This window comes from Phodopus roborovskii, unplaced genomic scaffold (genome assembly GCF_943737965.1).
Source record: "Phodopus roborovskii unplaced genomic scaffold, PHOROB, whole genome shotgun sequence".
Taxonomy (NCBI): Eukaryota; Metazoa; Chordata; class Mammalia; order Rodentia; family Cricetidae; genus Phodopus; species Phodopus roborovskii.
Genome location: NW_026126409.1, coordinates 20,521,850 through 20,544,710, shown reverse-complemented (window position 1 = coordinate 20,544,710; position 22,861 = coordinate 20,521,850). Strand labels below are relative to the sequence as shown.

General features: G+C 41.8%; 1 protein-coding gene and 1 non-coding gene across 2 annotated transcripts in view; one reads left to right on the top strand and one right to left on the bottom strand.

Annotated features, from left to right (window-relative positions):
- The window catches only part of Adam9 (ADAM metallopeptidase domain 9), a 70,063-nt gene that overhangs the window by 41,012 nt on the left and 6,190 nt on the right, over positions 1–22,861 (top strand). Inside the window, exons 12-19 of the mRNA XM_051182173.1 lie at positions 2,084–2,255; positions 5,154–5,246; positions 6,047–6,242; positions 10,562–10,667; positions 12,935–13,118; positions 15,859–15,939; positions 16,309–16,414; positions 21,120–21,255. Coding sequence (XP_051038130.1) covers positions 2,084–2,255; positions 5,154–5,246; positions 6,047–6,242; positions 10,562–10,667; positions 12,935–13,118; positions 15,859–15,939; positions 16,309–16,414; positions 21,120–21,255 — 1,074 coding nt within the window. The remainder of the gene's footprint in view (positions 1–2,083; positions 2,256–5,153; positions 5,247–6,046; positions 6,243–10,561; positions 10,668–12,934; positions 13,119–15,858; positions 15,940–16,308; positions 16,415–21,119; positions 21,256–22,861) is intronic.
- LOC127220517 (small nucleolar RNA SNORA70) lies at positions 3,788–3,917 on the bottom strand. Its single transcript, XR_007834383.1, has one exon. It is a non-coding gene; the product is annotated as a small nucleolar RNA SNORA70 (small nucleolar RNA).

Sequence of the window (22,861 nt, the reverse complement as noted above, 5' to 3'; positions counted from 1 at the left end):
CCAAAAACAAAAACATCAGGAATACTTAATGATATTGTCCTTAGCAGTGGTATCGTAACCAAAGTTCAGGTTACCAGATAGAGAGATTGGTAGGTAGGTAGACAACTATCTCAGGTAAAAATTTTAACAAAATATGGGCTTGTCAATGATGTGTGGCATATAGATATATTTCCTACTAATTTTCAAAAGTAGAAATAATTGGCAGGACTACCTGGTGACATTGTAGCTATTGGCTTCATGGATTAAATTACTAAAGATGTTCTCAGATGTTGCATTTTTCTCTGATGTTCCTCAATTGCCCTCACAGTCTCACACAGGGCACCAATATTGGGTCAGTGTCACAGAAAGAAAAGAAGGCAGAGCACTTCTTCTTGATGTTATTTTACCAGGAGTCAGCCCAGATTTGAGTACTCTACTTCACTGAGTGTTATCCCTGTCTGTCTGTTGTATAAATCTATATCTGTATCTGTTTGAGTATGTGTGTGAGTGTGTGTTTGTGTGTGTCTGTCCATCCATCTGTTTGTCCCTAACAAAGGGCTTTGCTCTGTTTACTGAACAGTGTAGAAAGCATCACACGGAGAAGGGATGCATACAGGATACTTTATAGAAATCTGTAATAGAGTTTTACAAGGGTAAAGTTGCTGACTATGACTGACCACAACTGACCCAGATAACAAATGGTGTTACAAACCTCACTGTTTACCAAGCAGTATCTGTATGTCCCAGTGTTTATGGTAGATATTCACTTGTAAGATTGCTTTCAGCCTATTTGCTGTTTCCAGCAAATGATTATCATAACACATATGCATTGCTCTGGGTTAGGCACACAGTAGAGTACATAATTTAAGGTTGTAGTTTAGGCTGTAAAAGTTGATTATATGCAGAAAATCCAAGCCAAACAAGGTTGGTTGTTATATTGTTCTCTTACAGGCTGGTTAAACAAACAGCCTGAGTACACACAGGACAGCAGTGTTAAGTCTTAAGTGACTCAAGGTGTTATTAACTCTGGTTGTGCGGCCCAACAAAAGCCCAAGTTTGTTATAATGTAAGAGATATTTTTATCAAAGGTACTGCCACAGTTGGGTAAGCCAATAACCAAGAGAAGGAAAAAAAGCGATATCTGGTATAACAAAGTTGATTTTGTGTAACTCTAATGTGTATAGTCAATCTAACCTTCAGAGTCATTATTTGTAGGAGTTATATTGTAAAAGACATTTAAAGCTCAGACTGAAAATTTGTCATTAGAGCAGTTGATTGCACAGTGCAAACTGCCTTTAGGCAATTACTTTTTTATCCCGGTGATAAAGCATGGTGACCAAGGCAACTTAATAAGAAAGAGTGTATTTGAGGCTTACAGTTTCAGAGGGCTGCGGTCCAATGGTTATCATGTCAGGGAGCACGTCAGCATGGCCAGCAGGCAGGTAGGCATGGTGACAAGACAGCTGAGAGCTTACATCATGATCTATAGCCATGAAGCAGAGAGAGAGAGAGAGACAGAGAGACACACAGAGACACACACGCAGAAACAGATAAAGATAGAGACAGATAAACACAGAGCTTGAGACAAATATTCAAATATCTGAGCCTATGGGGTGGCATTCTCATTCAAGCCACCTCAGTGTCAGTGAAGCAGATGTTCTGGAATTGCCCATTTGTGTGTTTTTTCCTGACTCCCAGAGTGTGAGTTGGGAGAGGGGAACCTCAGGCATCACACCCCAGGTATCAGGATTGGGAAGCATACAGGTAGCTTCTAGTATTTGAGATGTGGCATTTTAGAAAAATAAAGCTCAATTCTGAAAGAGATTAGATAACTTTTAAAAGTCTGTAGATTGAAAAATTATGTTTTTTGTTTCAGTGTTTTTAACAAGCGATATGCTTAGAAGATATTTTGGAGGTGAGAATAGTGTAACTGTAATGGTGAACTATGTAGTAACTAAAGTGACTTCTATATTTATTAGGGATAGATGGCCTCCTTTTGTTTATTCTCTGCTTTTTACAGTGTTATTGGTTAAAGATATGACTAAGAACTTTCAAGATAAGCAATGACAATAATGTGAGATCTTTTCCTTAATGATTATTGTAGAGGCTCCAGAAACTTCAGCAGTTGCAGTGCGGAGGACTTTGAGAAGTTAACTTTAAATAAGGGTGGGAGCTGCCTTCTCAATGTCCCGAAACCTGATGAAGCTTACAGTGCACCCTTCTGTGGTAACAAGCTGGTGGATCCCGGGGAAGAGTGTGACTGTGGCACACCCAAGGTCAGTGAACTTTCCAGCTTTGCTTTGTGAAATTACCATGAGGGGTGCTGAACTGAAGCATTGGGTTTGAGCACCTATGGCAGAGGAGTGACTATGGGTGTTAGTGGTAAGTGAGGATTGCTGTTGTGTTGTGTGGCTATGACTGGTCAGCTCCTGGAGATATGATGCCATGACATCAGGCAAGCAGGGTGGTACCATTCTTTTTAAATGCTACCTATCTGTATTTATTTACTGTAGCTGTTTGATTAGATTATTTGTTACTGGCATTACATAACTGGTTAGTTCTTTATGTGTTCACCATTCTGGTCATGCCATTGAAGAAGTGTTTGTTCAGCTGAACTCATGTTCAGCTGATCCATCCTCTTCAAACGCCAGTGTCCTTTGGTTAGTCTTTCCTTTATCCTTGGATCCTTGGCTCCATGGCCCTTAGCTCTGTCCCTCTTCGTTGTTATTACTCTCTAGCCACATTCGTCTCAGAACACCCACTTAACCCTTTCCCCTTGGGCTGCCATTAAATTTGGAACATATTTGTTAGGTTGTAAGGACTACTGTGTTAGTTGTTTTCCTTGCCTGGCCATACTTGGTCTGGAAAGCCTTCTGGTTTCCTAAGAGAACATTGTTTTCTAGTCTATGTGATTGATGCACTCCATGACTTTGTTAAGCTCTTTGGATTCTCCTACCGATACTCAAGAGGCGGTTTCTCATGCCTGGAAATTGGGGCTCTTTAAGTAGCTCTTTGGGGGACATTATCACTCAGGAGTTGTCACTTCATTTAAGCTGAATGTCTGTGTATGCACACACCTAAGTATTATGTATAACTTTAGATGAACCTGTAGAAATATACCCCCTGAGTCTTTTCCAAACATCCTTAGTGTTCTATATGTCTCCCTCCTCCTCTCCTTCTGTATTGCCCTTCTCCATGCTCTTGCCCTCATCTCCTTAGGTTTTACTATGCGTGTCCCTGGTGTCTAAGGCAGGCCTCTGTGTACTTATTGACCATCTGTATATCTTGTGGTGTATCTTCAACTCTTTATCTTCCTTTGAAAAATCGTGTTATTTGCTACTCAGTTCTAGTTTATTTATCTTGGATATATATCTTTTATTAGATACTTGATTTGTAAATGTCCTGTTTATTTTTTGACTGGATGTGAGTTTTATTACTGAACATGATTTGGTAGGGGACAAGAGAGCACTGTGGATGTTCTCAGGAATGCAGGGTTTACCTCTTGTCCAGGGGACTGTGACTGGAGATATATGTGACCCCACAGCCATCAGGAAAGAACTACTTCTCGGCAACCACATCTTCAAATTTATTTGCATTAAAATTGGAGAGGCCCCATTTCTTTGAGATGTGGATCTTCTGGTGGCCAGGGAACTTGAATCAGTCATATATCCTTATTCTTCATCTGGGTGCAGATGGACATGATGACCTTGCCACTGTGTCCTGGGGCTTCCCAAAGGCACCACACATAACTGTCTGAATCCTAGACTTGGGTCAGCATTGAGATCAGAGATTTGAGTAGCTACCAGAAAATGGTCTCCATCCCATAGGGCAACCCATATAGGCAGCAGGCTGCATACACTACCAAGGAGGCTGCTGTTTGCAACCATTGCACACCAGGCCGCCACAGGGAAAGGGACCTGATGCTTAATTAGCTGCAGATGCAAATGTCCTCTAATAGTTTGCCTTTAATAATGTGCAGCATCTTAGAAGCACAGAGCTTTGATCGTGATGAAACCCATTATCTCTTTGTGCTTTTATGGCTGATGCTTTGGGTACAGATTTTCTCCTAGGAGTTTTATTGTTTTAGACTTTACATTTAGGTTCATGATCCATCTTGACTTAGTTTTTTTTCTCTCTTTTATTTGTGTTTGAAAGTATAGATTGTAGCTCATTTGTTTTAATTTTTGTTATATGATAATGAGTATACATTGACTATATGAAATGCCTCATAGGTATGTAAGAATTATTACATGTTAATTAAAAGGATGAGTTAACTTAGAACATTATTATGAAATAATTGTAAACAGACAAGAGGTTGCAGAACAGTATATAAAACTCCATGCACTCCATGTATTCCTCTGCTAGGCTCCCCCAGTGGTGATAGCTTAGAAGACTATAGCACATTTAAAGTGTGTTAAAATTTCTATGCTCACATAGGTGTGTGTGGATGGGAGGTTGGAGGTGAAATGTAACTGTGGTGGCCCAAAGCATGGTGACAAGAGCTGACAAAAATGCTGCTCAGTACAGTGTGTGTGCTTAGAATGTATAGGGCACTGCGTCCAGTCCTCACCTCCTACCCCACAAGAAAAGGAATAAAGGAAAAGAGCCATCCCATGAGTAGTGGGACCCTGAGCAGGAAGAGAAAGGCACACATGGTTATTTACTTCTCTGTGGTCCTTCAGAAGTCAAATGTCAAAGCATAACCTCCAGACAAGCTGCATCGAGGAAATGATTAAGATTAGCACTGGAGGGTGGAGCCCTGATTCACTAGGACCATGTCTTTAGAAGAAACAGTAGCCATTTCCCTAGCTTTCTCTCCAGTGCAAGCACTGAAGATTGACCATATTGTATGTGCCAGCCAGCAAGAGAAGGCTCCACGAAGCTCTCTGTAGGAGCCTTCTCCTTGAGTTTTGAGCTTTCAGGAGGACGGTGAGGAAAGGAGCCACTTCTTTAAGTCCCTCAGTGTCTGGTATTAAGGAGTTACCAGCTGTCTTTTGAAGTATCTTGAGACTTGAATACCTGCAGCTAAAGAGGCTGATGTGCCTTGAAGCACAGCTCGGGCAGAGAAAGGGCTCTGGCCAGGTTAGAACGAAGTTACAGACAAGAAAAGACTTTATTAATCGTTACTGCCATCAAGGACTCATTATTGACTGGTGGTCATTTTCTGTTTGCAGGAGTGTGAGTTGGACCCATGCTGTGAAGGAAGCACTTGTAAGCTCAAGTCATTTGCTGAATGTGCATATGGCGACTGTTGTAAAGATTGCCAGGCAAGGAATTCTCCCTATCAGGAACAAATCAGACAAGGAAGATTGATATCTGGAAATGCATTTTCCGAGATCTCTCTTTTTATTATATGATCATTTTATATTCCTTCCCATTTCTGTGCATTTTCTTTTCCTGTAAGGGCCCATTGAGTTAGCTTATAGGGTTGGTGTACTGGGGATTAAATATAAGGCTTTGCATTTGCTGGGTAAACACTCTACTGATGAGTTATGTCTCCATCTTTTATATTCTTTTTAAAGTAACATGTATCTGTTAGGGAAACTACCGAAGTATAGACTGTAGAAAATTAAGAGTTGGGGAGTTAATTAATAAAGAGGATCTGAATTTGATCCCCAGAACCCTTTAGAAACAAAACCCCAAATCAAACACTGGTGGCATGCCTCATGGCCCCACGATCCAGCAGGGAGTGTGGGGCTCTTCCTAGACTGAGTGGCTGCAGTAGTTTCCTGGCCTCACCTCTCACACCCAGCCATGCTGCCATACCAGCAAGTGCTTCACCCACTCCCCAGCCTCAAACTCATTGCTTCATGCTGTGGTTGGTTTCGAGGGAGCATTGTCATTGTCACCCTAGTTAGCGCAGAGCTTCTGCAGGGTTCCTTGTATTTTTATTTAATTTGCATTTCATTTAATTACCTGTGAGGTTTTTTTTTTTTCTTTCATTTTATAGTAGGTATGGGCTTTGTTCAATTTTGTGTTGAGCAGTTTAATCGTTGTAGTTTTAAATGTGATGAATTTTTGGAGATTGTCCTGATGTTCCTATTTAATTTTAATCTCATTACTTTAGTTCCTCCCAGGAGGCTCCATGTGCAGAGGAAAAACCAATGAGTGTGATGTCCCTGAGTACTGCAATGGTTCCTCTCAGTTCTGTCCGCCAGATGTCTTCATTCAGAATGGATATCCTTGCCAGAATAACAAAGCCTACTGTTACAATGGCATGTGCCAGTATTATGATGCACAGTGTCAGGTCATCTTTGGTTCAAGTAAGAAACCTGTAATTGATTGGTTTGACTTTATCATCTGTTTGCATTAGGTTTTTAACTGATGAGCTTCTCAGATCTTTACCCTTCTTCCTCCAGTGCTTGATGTGCTTAGGATTTCATATGTGCAATTTGGTGAATCAGTCGATACTATGTGCTCCTCTCCCTCTTTCCTCTTTGAATAGCACTCAGTGTATATCCTCTCTCTCTCTTTCTCTCTCTCTCTCACACACACAGACACACAGACACACAGACACACAGACACACACACACACACACACACACACACACACACACACACACACACGTTTTTTGGAGGTGGGAGGATTGTACCCAGAACCTCACAATGCTAGGCAAGCACTTTTGCTTTGCTATGTCCTCAGCCTCCAGTTTTCTACTTTTAATAATATAGGCTCTGTGGGTCTGACGTTGGTTTCATTCATCATTTAAAATGTCCTTGTGATTATCTATATTGATGCATGTATGTCACAGAACATTAGTGTATTCTGTGTTAGTCTCTCATCTGTGTGTGTATTGTGTCTTTGTGTACGGGTTTGCATGTGTGTGAATGTGAGTGTATGAGTATGGGTGCAGTTGGTATGTGTGTGAATGTGTGGGTGAGTGTGTATGGGTTTGCATGTGTGTGAGTATGGATGTAGTTGGCATGTATGTGAATGTGTATGTGTGAGTGTGTGTGAGTGTAGATGCAGGCTAGTTGGCCCTTGAGCTTTAGGGATTCTTCCGTCTTCACCTCTCACTTTCCCCACAGAAGCACTAGAGTTACAGATGTGAACTGCTTCATGTGGGTTCTGGGGGTTTGAACTTAGGCCCTGACACTTGTATGACAAAGCACTGTGCCACTAGGCTTCCTTCCCAGCTCCTTGTTTTCAGTTTGTATATTGATGGGTCTCATTCTCTCTCCCTTTCCTCCACTCTCTCCCTCTGTCCCTCCTTGTCTGCCTCCCTGCCTCTAGATCTCTCTCTCTCTCTTGAGTTTGCTAAATACTTACCATTAGTTGAATTGCAAATATTTAATCACTATTCTGATATTGTTTTGAAGTGGTCACAGGCATCAACTGTTCTACTGATGTCAATCTGTTTAAAGAAATCTAAACAGGATGTTGCTGTTTGTCTTCTGCTTTAGCTTGTTTTTTTTTTTTTTTATTGTTCAGGCTCTCTAGAGAAACAGAGCTAATGGGATACATTTGTGTACACACACACACACACACACACACACAGAGGGAGAGAGAGAGACAGAGAGAGAGAGAGAAAGAGAGAGAGAGAGAGAGGGAGGGAGGATGGACTGATTCATGCAGTTCTGTTATTGGAAAAGCTGATGGAGTCATTCTGTTCAATGACCCTCAGGACCCAGAAGGAGCTGTTGTTTCAGTGTAATTCCAATGGTAGGAATACTGTAGGTATCTCAGCCTGATGTCTGTTGGGAAAAATTCTCTACTGGTCAGTAGTATGTTCTTTTCAAATGTGAAGGATTGTTTGAAGCACATCCTTGAGTGTAACCTGCTGTGTTCACTCTACTCAGATAAGTATTAGCCTCATCCAGAGTGTTCTTCCAAGCTCACAATCAAGTACATATTATAGCACATGATGGAGAACAGAGAAGACATGGGAACATGCGACCACAGTTCTAGTCATGATGAAATAAGAAGACCTAGATGTAGTTCTTAGGGCTGTAGCTGCTCTATGGTCACAGCTCTCTATTCCACATTATGCTTTTACGCTGCCCATTCTGTATTCCCTTTGCCATCAGTAAGTGCCTTACTTGGTTATAGTGACTGCTGGTGGAGTGACCCACACATTCATTCCTGAAGGGTCTGGGCCATGTGTAGCTTCACTGGATTTGGTTGTGACAGGATACTTAGGAAAACCCCTGTATTCCAGGCCTGCTTTTCTTGCTTTCATGTAGGGTTATGGATCTGTCATCTAGCCACATGCAAAGCCTTTCTCTGTTAGTTCAGAAGCATGAGGAGCCCAGCATAATTGAGTGTGTGGTATAAGCTCTACTCTAGTGGAATCATTATTGTGGCATCTAGTGGAAGATTTTTTTCTTTGAACACTCAGAGCTGGGAGCTATCAGAGCATGAAGTCATGGGATCAGGAAGCGTGTTTTTGCTGAGTGAGTCACTAGGGGCATGTCGCTAAGTGCCACTCCCATTTCCATCCCTAATGCCTGCACGCTGAGTTGTGGTTATAGGCACATATGCCTATTTGAAGAAATGTTGCTCCTGTCCTTCTAACTAACACTGTAACTGAGTCTCTTACATGAATTTCCACTACTCTTAACAAGCCATTCTAGTAAAGATACAATGTGATACTTAGTGCTATAGATAGGTCTGCAATCCCAGCCCCTGAAAAGTATTGAAAGTTTAAGACCTGCTTGGGCTCAAGAACAAGTTCAAGGCTAGCCTGTGCAACTTAGTGAAGCCCTGTCTCAAACAGTATAGTGTTGGGATAAAGCTCAGTGGTAGAACACTCGGCTAGTATGCACAGGCCCTAAGTTCAGGCACCAGTACTGGGAAAAATAGGTGGTGTGTATGTGGGGGGGGGGTACAAAGTGCTGTCCCTTCAGAGATGAAGAGGGAATAGTGTAATTTCCCTGGTACCCAGTTGATGGCTGATCCTCCAGGAAATGGGGCCTTATCAGAGACCCAGTGTATTTGGGTGACGGCAGAGGTGGCTGTGAAAACAGGCAGCCAACAATTGACAGAATAGGGCTTCCTTTCTATTGATTGATTTGGTCTAACCACCTCAATTGGTCACAATCATGTATTCTTCCAAGCAAAGGGAGCAAAAGGAACTATAGGGATGTTCCAGAAAGTATTGCAGCTGTTCACTTTTGGTTGAAGCATCCATAGTGCCAACTGTGAAATGCTTTGTTCTTTTCTTCCTGTGCAAACTCTTGCTAGAATTCCCCATTTGGTCACAGGTGCTGGGACAGGGTTTGGAAAACAGTAGACATGGGTTGCCGTGCCTCCAGGCTTCATTTTGATTATCCATGGTGCTAGTGGGTTTCCGTCCCCTGGTCTGCACTGTGCTGCACCTTCAGGAGGAATGTCACTTTCCAGCACACTTCTGCAGATCACACTGATGGTTTGTGCAAAGAGCCTTCCTGGAATTCTGTCTCCCTTCACTCTCTCTTCTGTCGATTCTTGAGTCAGCAGGAGCAGCAAACAGATTTGGCTCAGTACCTTCCTGTATATCATCTGGAAAATTTGTGACTTTCCTTGTCCTCTGAGGTCTTGGACAGGAACACTGTGTGACATTTCTCCGGGGCAGCCTTTTGGATATTTCTCTGCCTGCCTACTTGTACCCTTCCTCTAGGGCTCCACCTCCTTTCACCCATGTCTATCTTCTTTAAAACTAACTTAGCTTTGCAGCAGGAATGTAGGAGATGCAAGGGGATCTCATTTAGGAAGGAGGAGGACTTAAGAAAATGAAAATGGGTTAATCCTTTGTCATATGGTGTAGGGCTCACTCTGTCTAACCTAATCATCCATATACCATAACCAGCTGGCAGTAAGAATCTGTGATGTAGCTGGAGCAGGGATGGGTATGTGAGAGCGGTGAGTGAGTGCACTTGAAACTGTGTCTTACTGCATGCACTGGTTACTGTTGCATAGCTGTGACCAGTCACCCAGGGGAAGAATTTAAGGGAGATAATGTCTGGCTCCTCATTTCCAGTCCAGTCCATGTTTGCTTGGCTCCATGAACATCTGAACATCACAGTGATGACACTGTGTGGCAGACACATTTCTCTGTCACATGGTGGGTAGGGCCAGGAAGAGAAGGATTCAGGAGAGGAGTCGTGACAAGATACGGCTTCAAGGGCACATAGCCCCCTCAACCCATCCAATGATCTGCCCTCTAACTAGATCCTGCCCCTTACTTTTCCCCACTTCCCAATAATCCTATCATACCATGAATCCATCATCAATGGACTGAGTCTAGGAGATCAGAGTCCTGGACACACCTCAGATACACCGAGGCAGGCTTTATAACCTATGTCTGTCTCAGTCGAATCACATCAACAATACTCACCTTCACACTGTGCATGAGTCTTAGTTGTAATAATCATTTAATGGTATTTGTTAGAGTCCAGGCTTTTATGCACAAGCTAAGCCTTGATTTTATACATCTTTTTTTTTCCTGTATAACATGTAGAACAAAGGTGCCATATGTGTAAGGCTGAAAATTTAGAAGTATGCAGGTAGTCCCTACAGATGTGTGAAGAATCTTAGGGAATGCTTCTGATTCCAAGTAAAGTTACCATAACTCTTCTCTTTTTTAAATGTTACACATTGCAGAAGCCAAGGCTGCCCCGAGAGATTGCTTCATTGAAGTGAATTCTAAAGGTGACAGATTTGGCAACTGTGGTTTCTCCGGCAGTGAGTACAAGAAGTGTGCCACTGGGTAAGTGGAGGCAAGGGTGTAGGGGACCATGAACAAGGGACCAGTCATCTCTGGAGTCTTCTGTACCTGCCCCTGTGACTGCTGCCTTTCTCCTGATTTCAGTGATTGACCTCTCACTAGTAACATGCACAGCAAGGCTTCAGAGAGATGAGTGGGGAGCAAACCCAGTGAACTACTTCACCCCTTTGCGTGTATCATTGAATCTAGTGGGTTTAGAACCTTGTTCTGTTTATCCATAATCTACAGTAAGATTCCTGACTGAATGCTCTCCCCTTTCCTGCAAGAAAACATTCTCTTACTCAATCAACTGGGTCTTTCATTGTTTCTCTTTTTAGCCTTATATGCATTTAAAATGATGAAGTCAGACTTTCTTGTTATGTTTTTGGTTGGTGGAATGGCTTTGCAGGTTAAAGTGCTTTCTACCAAGCCTGACAACCTGAGTTCAGTCTCCTGAACCCATACCATAGATGGAGAGAACTGAATCTAGCAAGTTGTCTTCTGACCTACACAGAGGCGTGACATACCTGTGCAGGGGTAGATGTGTGCAGGGTAATACATGCACACAAACACAAAATAAATAAATAAATATAAGAAGCTTTATTTTCATGATGTGTACTTATTATAAAAATTATAGACAGAGACACATAATTCCAATGTGTTTCTTCCCGTTTTGTGTTTGCACTCTGTACATACCCTGCTGGCATTTTGCTTGGTGAGGATGACTCTGCAGTGCTATGTGCTGTCACTGGTTGAGCTCAGTGGCTTGTGGAAGGTGGTTCTGGGTAAGCAGCAGCGGCAGTGGCGGTGGCAGCGGCGGCATGACTACAGTGGTGGATGTGGTCTTCTTGCTCCTTAACTTTGCGGCAGTGTTTAGTCATACTGACTGTCTTGGTAATGGTTCTGTTGGTGTGCAGAGACACCACCCCCAAGCCAGATTATAAAAGAAAGAGTTAAAGGGGTTTATAGTTTCAGAGGGTAAGTCCATGACCATCATGGTGGGGAATATGGCTCCAGGCAGGCTTGGTGCTGGAGTAGGAACTGAGAGCTACATCCTGATCTGTAGGCAGTTTGGTGGACTGAACATATTCCCCCTTTTGTTTGTAAAGGGCCTTGTTTATAGCTTAGGCTGACCTTTAGGCTGACCTCATATAGCATCATGCCTGATACACATCCTTGTTTTTAGCTTTGTTTGGTTTCAAAGCCTCATGATTGTTGAAGATGTTGAAACTACATTTATCTAACTTGACATTCCTTAAAAGCTTACTTGAGAATTTTGACAGTACTGCAAAGCTAGTACAAAGATTAAGAGTGTGCATTAGAGCTGGGCAGTGGTGGTGCATACCTTTAATCCCAGCACTCAGAAGGCAGACGAAGAGACAGGCAGATCTCTGTGAGTTCGAGGTCAGCCTGGTCTACAGAGAGAGTTCTATGACTGCCAGGAGTGTTACACAGAGAAACCCTGTCTTGGGAAAGAGAGAAAAAGAGAGAGAGAGAGAGACAGACAGACAGAGGCAGCGAGACAGAGACAGAGAGACAGACAGAGAGACAGAGAGAGAGAAAGGTGTGTGCCTTTGTGGTTCAAGTCTGTAAATGTAAATCCTAGTTTGGCTACTTCAAGGCTCTCACTTTGGGCAGAGTCCTTCACTGTCATCCCTCTTCACTCTTCTGTGAGACGGGGATGGATGGCACCTCTTCCCTAATACTGTATGAGACCAAATGCCCAGGGGTTTCGGTCATAACATTTATCCTGTGTGTTCAATCCTGCCATCCTCTCATCCAGAGATACTGTCTTAGTTTTTCCTTTCTGTGTGTGCTTGCGTGTGTGTGTGTGTGTGTGTGTGTGTGTGTGTGTGTGTGTGTGCCTTCATGTGTGTGTGTGTACATTCACAAACATGAGTCATATGCTTTCCCTTTCAGTACCTAGAGTATAGTCCTCTTAGGCTTTTGTTTATTTACTTGATATTTGTTTACTTATTTGGCTTTTCTGTCTTATTTTCTATTTATAAAACACTATATATGTCAACAGCTTGATTAGTTAGACTGTGCTAGGCCGTAGACAGGCAGTGAAGAGGGGAAGGAGTAGGAGAAGGAAGCCAAGGCACTAATTGTCACCCTCTATGGTGACTACTTTTCTGCTGCAGCTCACCTCTTCCGTTAAGATTTCCTTCAGCCGAGAACAGCAGACATATCTACATAAAAGCGTAAAAACTCCTTTTGTGTGTCCACTGGATACATTTCATGTGTCCATTATTTGTCTTTCTCCATAGGAATGCCTTGTGTGGGAAGCTTCAGTGTGAGAATGTACAGGACATGCCAGTGTTTGGAATAGTGCCAGCGATCATTCAGACACCTAGCCGAGGCACCAAATGTTGGGGTGTGGACTTCCAGCTTGGTTCAGATGTTCCAGATCCAGGGATGGTGAATGAAGGCACAAAATGTGATACTGGAAAGGTAACCTGTGTTTTCTATTTACAAACAAAAACCACTTTAAAAATCATACGAAAGTGGTGGCTGGCGTCTTCCCTCTGAGGTAGGGTGTGGGGGAAGCCTGTATCATAGTATTTTCAGAAAATCCAAAGCCACCAGGAACAAACCTGGGTCCAACTCTAATTGTTCCACCTGTATTTCTTTGCAGGGGTCCTCATGTCTTCCATATTGGAATACACTGTACATTTCTTTGTCCAGTGAATGTGCTATAGTTTGTTAGTCAGGTTGCTCCTACTGGGAAACTTAGGTGATTTCCACAATTCTTGGGATGGGAGCTTGAGTTCCTGGATTTGTATGTGTGTGTGTTTGTGTCTCTGGGTCAAAAATATCATAGTGCTTGCCCTGCCCAGAGTTTGCCAGCCCATGGCTTGCAACCAATGTGTCCATGTGAGTGGATGATCAGAGGCTTTAAATGATTGCTGTGACAGAAAGAGATGCTGGCGTGACAGAAAGAGATGCTGGCTATCAAGTTTCAAAACCATAATCAACAAAACTGGCAGGTGTGTGTTTGTGTTTGTGTGTGTGTGTGTGTGTGTGTGTGTGATAATTTCTGCTTGATTGGGATGTTGAGCATACATCTTTAAGTTTCTTTGGAATACAACAGCCATGTTAATTAGCTGAATTGAATATGTGTCACTTCTACATGTATATTCTTAACCATAGAGCCATCTCTCCAGCCCTTTTTATATGTTCTTTTTAGAATAGTAAAAGTAGCTTGATATTTTACTATATAATAATAATAATAAAATATAATACAATATTTTCAGAGAATTATTTTTGAAATATATTTCAATATTTAGGGTTTTTTTAAAATCTATTTTATATCTGTTATGAGGTATAACCTCTAGAGCTCTATAAAATTGTAATGATTTCTTTCCCATTTATCCTAGAAATTCCTCTATCATTTTACTAATAACAATGATATTAAAAAATAAAAGATAGCTTTTATTATAAAATAAATCACTCTTTTATTTATTTTAAAAGGAACTTTTTCTGGGGTTATCAGCAACTCCATGCTCCTTTATTTTATTTTTTTGAGAAAGGGTTTCACTACAGAGCTTATTTTGGCCTCAAACTCATGATCCTCCTGCCTCAGTCTCCCAAATGCTGGGATTATAGATGTGCATGCTCATACTCAGCTTGTGGTTTCTTTTCATTTGAAGAAAATTCCTTTATGACTATTTTCCTAAGGTCTTCATTTCTATACTCATATCAAAAGATAGACTATAATTTAATAATTCTTATAATTCATATAATCTTTCTTTTTAATCATTTGTTCTATGTTACTTAAATTCATTTTTTTAATTTTTTATTTTACATGTCTATCCCAGTTCCCTCTCCCTCCCTCCCCCTTCCTCCCTCCCTCCCTTTCTCCCTTTTACCCTCTCTCCCCCCTCACATGCACCCTGACCACCCTCCCCTCCCATCCCCCCACCCCCATTCCACATGTAGGGCAATGCCATCCAGGTAGGGTCATGTAAATCTGTCAAGTCATTTGAAGTAGGGACTAGGACTTCTCTCCTGTCTCTAGGCTAAGGGAGTATTCCTCCATAGGGGATGTGTCCGCAAGGTCCTTTTGTGCACCAGGAATACATCCTGGTTCCACTGTCTGAGGTCCCTTAGACTGCTCAGTCCTTCTAGCTGAGACACATATTCAGGGGGTCTGAGTCAGTCCCATACTGGATTCCCAGGTATCAGTCTGGGAGCCTGTTAGCTCCTTCTTGTATAGGTCAGCTGTCTCTATGTGTTTCTGCAACCTGGTCTTGTCTTCTCTCTCTGCATCTGTATTAAGTTCGGCTCAGTGTTTAGTTATGGGTGTTTGCTTCTGTTTCCAACATGTACTAGATGAGGGCTCCATGATGGTGGATAAATTAGTTGTTGATCTCATTATCATGGAAGGGTATTTATGGTAGCCTTTCCACTGTTGCTCAAAATGTTAGTTGGAGTCTGTCTTGTAGGTCTCTAGACCTTTCTTTAGGTTCAGTTTTCTCTTCAAACAAATAATGGCTCCCTCTTTTATGTTCTCTCTCTCTCTTTCTGTCTTCTATTCCTACCCTGACTCAATCTTCCTAGTTGCACGTGCTTAATTTCATTTTTTTACATTAAAAAATATATAACTTTGGAATTAACTATGCCTTGAAAGTTGGAAGAATTCCCCAAAGGTGGGTCCCAAAAGCCGATGACTCAGTGGGTAAAGATGCCTGCTATCAGCCCTGATGACCTGCATTCAACCCTCAGGACAGAATCAACAGAAAGTAGTCTCTTAACTTTCACACACATGTTGTCGAATGCACTTGCATACATACTGACATGTGTTTGCATATGTTTGTATGCATGTTGGCATTTGTGTGCACACGTGCACATACACACTCCCTACATAACAAATCAGAAAGTAATAAATTAAAAACAAGAATCCCTCAATGAAATAATCATGATGCTGATCTTTTTCCCTTGTATTCTTCTGTTTTGTTTCTAGATAGGATTTCTCTAGCCTTGGCTGTCTTGGAATTCACTCTGTAGACCAGGCTGTCCTGGAACTTACTGTGTAGACCAGTCTGCTCTTGAACTCACAGAGATCTGCCTGCCTCTGCCTTCCAAGTGCTGGCAATAAAGGCATGTGGCACTGTCACGTGGCCCTGTTACTCTTTTTAGTGTGTCCAGTTTTTCTGTATATCACTTAATTCTTTTTTTTTTATTTTTCCAGATTTGTAGAAATTTCCAATGTGTAAATGCTTCTGTCCTGAATTATGACTGTGACATTCAGGGAAAATGTCACGGCCATGGGGTAAGCGATGTTCCCTTTGGTTTATTTATGGTGGTAGTGCTGAGGGTGATGATCCCAAAGATGATTAGGTGGGGATTGCTAAGGCTTCTAGGTAGATGCTGGGAGAGTTTGTTCATGTTGGTAAATATTTCATATAACGCACAGGCGTATACACACACACACACACACACACACACACACACACACACACACACACTTGCTGGTTGTGGTGGTGTGTATGACAGTGAGCTTCAATCCAGCCAGGGCTACACAGTGAGAGTCTATGTGGGGGAGGGTAATGAGTTTTATGAATTTAGTTCTTAGTTTCTATTCTGTAGTTGATTCAGAGAATGCTCACAGTTAACAAGCTGTATTTTGCTCATTTTAAAGGTGTGTAATAGCAATAAGAATTGTCACTGTGAAAATGGCTGGGCTCCCCCATTTTGTGAGACAAAAGGATATGGAGGAAGTGTGGACAGCGGGCCGACATATAATGGTAAGTAACGCTGACGGGCACCGGAGTGGGCTCCAGCTGCCCTGGTCATAAGTTGGCATCCTTATTCCTTTCTTCACTAACCACATCAGCTGCGTGTTGAAATTGTGTTCACTATGCTTCCTGCACTGCTTGCAGATGTTTCTGGGGTCTTATTTTAGTCCAGTTTCTTTCAGGGGTTTGCCTGTCCTTAGAGCTTAGCTCTTGTCTAGCTCCCTTGCTTCCTGCCCTGTGCACCCACATTACACTGGAGGTCTCTGCTGCTCTCCTTGTGTCTCTTGCTATGTGTCCTGCTCTCAGCTCAGTGCCTACCCTTGGCTGTTAGGATGAACCCGAGGTCTTTAGCATGACACAGATGTGGCCAGCAGGAATTGCACCAACTTAGCTCCCAGCCACACTGCACTGTGCCTCCAGCAAGAGCAAGAGGTAATTCCTTCACACTCACTGTAGTTTCTCCCTTTTTTCTGGTAGGTGGTGTTGTAATTTGACTAAAGTGGCTCCAGAGAGAAAGACACCATGCAACAGAGTCCAAGTGGAGGGGTTTTTATTAAGGGAAAAGGATAGTAAAAAAGGGGGAAGGGGAGGGGGGAACCTGCCTCTGGGGACAGGAGCAGAAGGAAAGGGTGGGGCAGATAGACAGAGAGGGGGAGAGAAAGAAAGAGAGGGATGGGAGATGGGCAGGGCCCTTTAAAAGGGAACATAGTGATTAGGCACAGGTGTTGCTCTTAGTGGCTGCAGCTGAGGGCCTATCCTGTCAGAACCCCAAGGACAGGTCAGTACAGATGCCTGAGTACTAACAGATGTGCTCCCTGCCTGCCTGAATCTCAGTGAGTACCATCACCATGAGAAGTAGGATGAGCACAGGCAGTAAGATATTTTGGAAAGAAAAACACCACATTCATGTAATACTTATCGTAGTGTATTGTAATGGTTCTATTTTACTACTTGTTACTGGTAGCCTCTTACTATTCTATTGTGTAAGTAGACTTTGTCACAGGTGGATCTGTGGAGCCTTGCTAACATTAGTTATGGCCAGTGTTGTGAGCTGCCATGTGGGTGCTGGGAATTGAACTCTGGAAGAGCATCCAGTGCTCTTAACCACAGAGCCATCTCTCTGGCCCCTAATTTTATTTTCTTATAAATGACACAATTTTGTTTTTCTACATGGCTGAGTAATACTCCATTGTTTATATTTATGTAATTATATTTATACATTCACACTGATAGGCACTTAAGTTGTTTCTATATCTTACTGTAAGTAAGGGCTCAGTGAAACCACCAAACTAGACTACACTGTGGGAAGAAAGAAAGGTTTATTGGGGGATCAAACTTCCAGGTTTTCTCTTGGTGGCAATGGTTAACAACTGGTGGGGAAAGGCTTGCCAGTTTTCAGAAGACTCTGTGTGTGTGTGTGTGTGTGTGTGTGTGTGTGTGGGGGGGGGGGGGGGGTGAGCAGGTGTGAGCCAGAGCAGCCTAGGAGTTAGAGCACCTGGAAGTGGGGTGTGGGCCAGAACAGCCTGGGTATTAGCAAAGGGACCTTGATCTGGGTTAATGGGGACCCAGACGTTCTTTGCTGGAGGTTGCTGACAGTAGAGAGCAGGTAGGGGACAAAATGGGTTTTCCTGACAAATGGACATTTCTGAGGGATGCTGAGCTGAGGGTTCTATTTAATTGGCAGTAGTCCTTCTGTTTGCCTGGTCAGGGTTTTGCCTCAGTGGAGTCCAGACTGTCATTTAGGACATCATCAGTGGCACTGCCATTTAGGACAGGGTCTGCTTTGGACCTTGTGAGTACACCACAATAAACATGTATATGCATGTATCTCTGCTATGGCCTTGTTCTTTTGGATATATCCTTATGAGGAGTATAGCTTGACCGTGCTTATTCTAAGTTTAGGCTTTTAAAACAGACCCACCAACAGCATACAATGTTCTTTCCTGCCTTCGTATTTCCCCAGTGACTTTTTTTTTTTTTTTTTTTTTTTTTTTTTTTTGAGACAGGGTTTCTCTGTGTACCTCTGGCTATCCTGGAACTCAATCTGTAGACAAGGCTGGCCTTGAATTCACAGAGATCCACCTGCCTCTGCCTCCCTACTGCTGGGATTAAAGGACTGAGCCACCACCCCCTGGCCCAATGACTCTTGAAAAGGTACTTAGTTCATGTGTGCATTTGTGGATGGGATTACTGCTGGTGTTCAAGTATTTGAATTCAGTCCCCTGCCAGGCACTCTGTAGTTTGCTTTCTAGTTTGCTGCAATCCTACTGATTGGTTCATAGGTGTGGACTCATAATCAGGACATTTCCAGGCTAGTATCTTGAAATGCTTCCTGTGTTTCTCTCTAGTAACTACACAGAGTCGGGTCTTACATCAGGTCCTTGGTTCTTTATGAGTTTGCCGATGTGGCTGTCTTTTCTCTAACGTAAGTGCCTGTCTCCTCCATCAAGATTCAGCTAGCTCTCTCTTTGTGGGTTTATTTCTTGAACCCATTAGTTGGTGTACCTATTGTTATGCCATTTTGGAGTTTTTGTTACTATGAGTATTTTGAAATTAAGTGCTGTGATGAACTGTTCATTTTGCTTAGAATGGCTTTGTCTGTTTGAGGCCTGTTGTGTTTACAAATGTGTTTTCTCATGTTTTCCTTGTCTGTGAAGGCTACCACTACAATTGAGCTTCCAGGTGGTTTTTGTAACAGGTTATTTCAACAGCTTGTGAGCACATGGGGGTGTCTTTTTGTTTCATTATAGAGGTCTTTTACCTTCTTGCTTAATTTTATGCCTTGGTTGTTGTTTTTTTGTTTGTTTGTTTTGGGATATTATGAATGGGATAATTTCCCTGGTTTGCCCTTACTCTGGTGTATTTTTTTTTTTTTAGATTTTCCATGTATTTTAATATTCCATGGATTTTAAATAAAAGTATATAATGGTTCAGCTAAATTTTAAAATTCAGTTCTAAGAGTAAATGATGTATAGAAAATCATACCAGCAAACAGGGGTAGTTGAACTTCTATTCCTCTTAGTGTTTCTTGGCTGGTTTTTCTGGCAAAAATTTCCAGTATTGCAATGAATAAGAAGGCTGCAGATCGAGTGGGCGCCTTTGTCATGTTGCTGATTTTAGAGGAAATGCTTTCTGTACGTCTCCTTTAATAATCTTGGCAATGGTCAACATATGTTGAGGTACTTCCACACATAGTTTACCCAGTGTTTCTCATGAGGGGATGTTCTCTGTATCTTGAGATAATCCTATGGGTTTCTAGTTGTGTGCTGACTTTTGTTTTTGATATTTGTACCATATGTTGAGCCATCCTTGCATCCTGGAATAAAACCTTCTTAATCATAGTGTATAATTATTTTTCCATGTATAAATTTTTAGGGTATATTTTAAAATTTGATTTTCAAGTACTTTATTGAGGATTTTATATCTATTTCTATGAGGGATACTCATCTATAGTTCCCCCCCTTTATTTCCCTCTTTTTCTTCTTTGATATATCTTTATCGTATTCTGAATGAGGTTAACACTAGCTTTGAGGACTGCTATTGGAAGCATCCCTCCCTGTTCTAATGCATGGAACAGTTTGAGGGAACCATGTCTGTTTGTCGTTAAAAGTCTAGAAAGCTGATCTGAGAGTCTGCCTGTGCCTAGTCATTGCTGGAAGACTTTCTAGTACAGCTGCAAATTCAGTGTTTGGTGACTTACTAGATCTTAATATCCTCTTGGTTTAATTAGGAGAGGTGATGTATGTCTAAATACTTAACAATATCTTATAGGTTTCCTCATTTATTGGACTTTTAAAAACTTCTCTAATACTCTCTGGATTTCAGTGGTATCTGTTATAATATTCCCTTTTCAACTCAAATTTTACTGATTTTTTTTTAAAGGGTTTGTCAATTTTATCTTGTCATTTGCATGTGAAGAGATCTGTAACGACAGGTGAATGACAACAATGGGCAGTACCTTTCCATGTTGTATTGTAGCTAAAGCTAAATCTTTGATGTATAGTGAGCTTGAAGAAATGGAAAAGAAGAAAACCAAATATCCAATATAAAACATGGAAGAATGCTCCACTCAGTATAAAAATATAATTTTAAATCACATACAATACCATTTTTTTTTTTTAAAAAAAAAAAAAACCTACCACGCTGGGAAAAAGCCAGAATTTTGGCCTTGCAGGGACTATGGAAAATTTTCATACATTGCTTAGGAGTGTACCATATTTTAACCATCACTGTGGAGATCAGATTTATAACACGTCTAAGGAAGGATGAATGCGTTTCCTTGACATAGAACAAATCTTCTCTGGGGAAAATTATTCTGTAGTCACACTGGAGTACATTTGTTCTGGCTGAAGAACAAAGTCACATGTTGTAACATTTCTTCAGTACTGACATGGTAAACAGATAACAGGATGTATAAGAACCCCCTCGCTGTTTCTGTGGCTGTATTGAGAACCAGGAAGGCTCTGTGTATGGTGTAGGAAGACAGGAGCCGGTGAACAAGTGATGTGCCAGTAGTGCCTCTTGGGTAGGATGCTGCCTCTTGGGTAACAAAGGACGACCAGCAGATGTATTTTGTCCTTTCTTACATTTGCCTGAGGAAACACTATGAGAGTAAATAAGAAAAATGCTGGTGTGAAAAATGATCTGGTCCATTCTGGGTGGAGAACACTGATGTCTGATGAAACTGACCGCAGTTTACATTTTGTCTTTCTAGCAAAGAGCACGGCGCTGAGGGATGGACTCCTGGTGCTGTTCTTCTTAGTCATCCCCCTCATCGCAGTTGCCATTTTCCTCTTTATCAGGAGAAATGAACTGCGGAAAACCTTCTTCAGAAAGAAGAGATCTCAAGCGTATGAGTACTTAGCCTTTTCTTTAAATGTGTATTAAGTAATTAAAGTGATTATTAATGATCTATCCTAGAACTGGGAAATCTTTCAAAAATAGAGTTCTGTGATATCTTACTGTTGTTTTGATGTGATATACATGGGGTAAAGATAGTGGTGAACTAGCCAGGATGGCAAAGACTTGTGGTATAAGTACTTGGGAGGCTGAGGCAGGAGGACTGTGAGTTCAAGGCTGGTCTGGACTATCTATGGAGACCTTATTAGTTACACACACACACACACACACACACACACACACACACACACACACACACGCACGCACGCACGCAGGCACGTACGCACGCACGCACGCGCACATACATACACACACACACACACACACACCACAAATAAATTAAAGGAAGAAGGAAGACCAGTGGCTAAGCCACCTCTTAGGCCAGGCAGGGGAAGGGCTGCAGTGAATGTGAACAGTCTGTCTGCTGTTAATAGTGGTCCTTAGGGCTCATTCTGCCTTACACTGATTTCTGATAGTTGCAAGTAGAATTTAGGGCTTAACATTTGCTTTAGGTTTTCTAACAAGAGATTAAAACATGGGATAAGGATAAGGCATGTGTTGGGAAACTTTCATGTCTTCCTTTCATACATCAGTTCTTATCAAGGAAGTTTCAACTCACAGTTCTGAAAACAGAATTTAAGAAATAAGTTTTGATGGGAAAAAGTTATGGTTTTTATAATTCAGACACTTGCTGCTTTTCAGTCAGTTTGGTGGACTTTCATAAACATCCCCATCAGAAATCACTTGTGTTGCATTGAACCAGTATTTAGTATTTATGTTAAGGGCGTTATTACCAGATAGGAGTTCAAATTTGTGTCAGTAATTTGGTAAAAATATGAACTGAAATTGACATAATTCTTTGAGTCTGATCTTATTTCCTATTAAATGAGGATAATAATGTTGCCTATTTTGTAGGGTTTTTAAAGGTTAAGTGAGGAAACATCACCAAAGCCCAGTGCAGGCGTGTGGTTCTCATGTAGCTCTGATTATTCCAGATGTTCTTGCAGACTTTGGGGTCCTGTTTGTCACACACTGTTTGTCACATACTTTCCTGCAGTGTGCTGATATGAGCTTCAGAGTTGAAAGTATCCTGTCCCCTCCCCCTTGCAGGCAGTCACAGTTGTGGTTGGCTGGTCCCTGCAGACTTCTGAGTCTGCAGTTTTATTTACACAGTGAGAACAGTCTCCATGTATCCTGCCTGGCAGACGCCCATCCCTCAGAGGGACTGTGCTTAGCTGGTGTGTCTCCAGCCACCAAATGACTGTTCCAAATGTGCATGCAGCCTCAGAATTTGCTTTTGATTTTCTCTATTTTAATGAAAATTGAGGAGAAAAGTTAGGAAACACTGACCTAATTAATTGTATTTCATTGATTGTTAGAATTTCAGGTTATTGAGTTCTGAAATGGGGTTAGGAATCCTTTCTATTCCCACAAGAATGAGACTCATGTGAGTGCCATAAAAATACATGGAGTCTCCGGCTTCCCCTTTATTGTCAACGCTACCATCACCAACAATTTTATTTTGCATTAAGGAAATTTGAAGCCATGTATAATGTG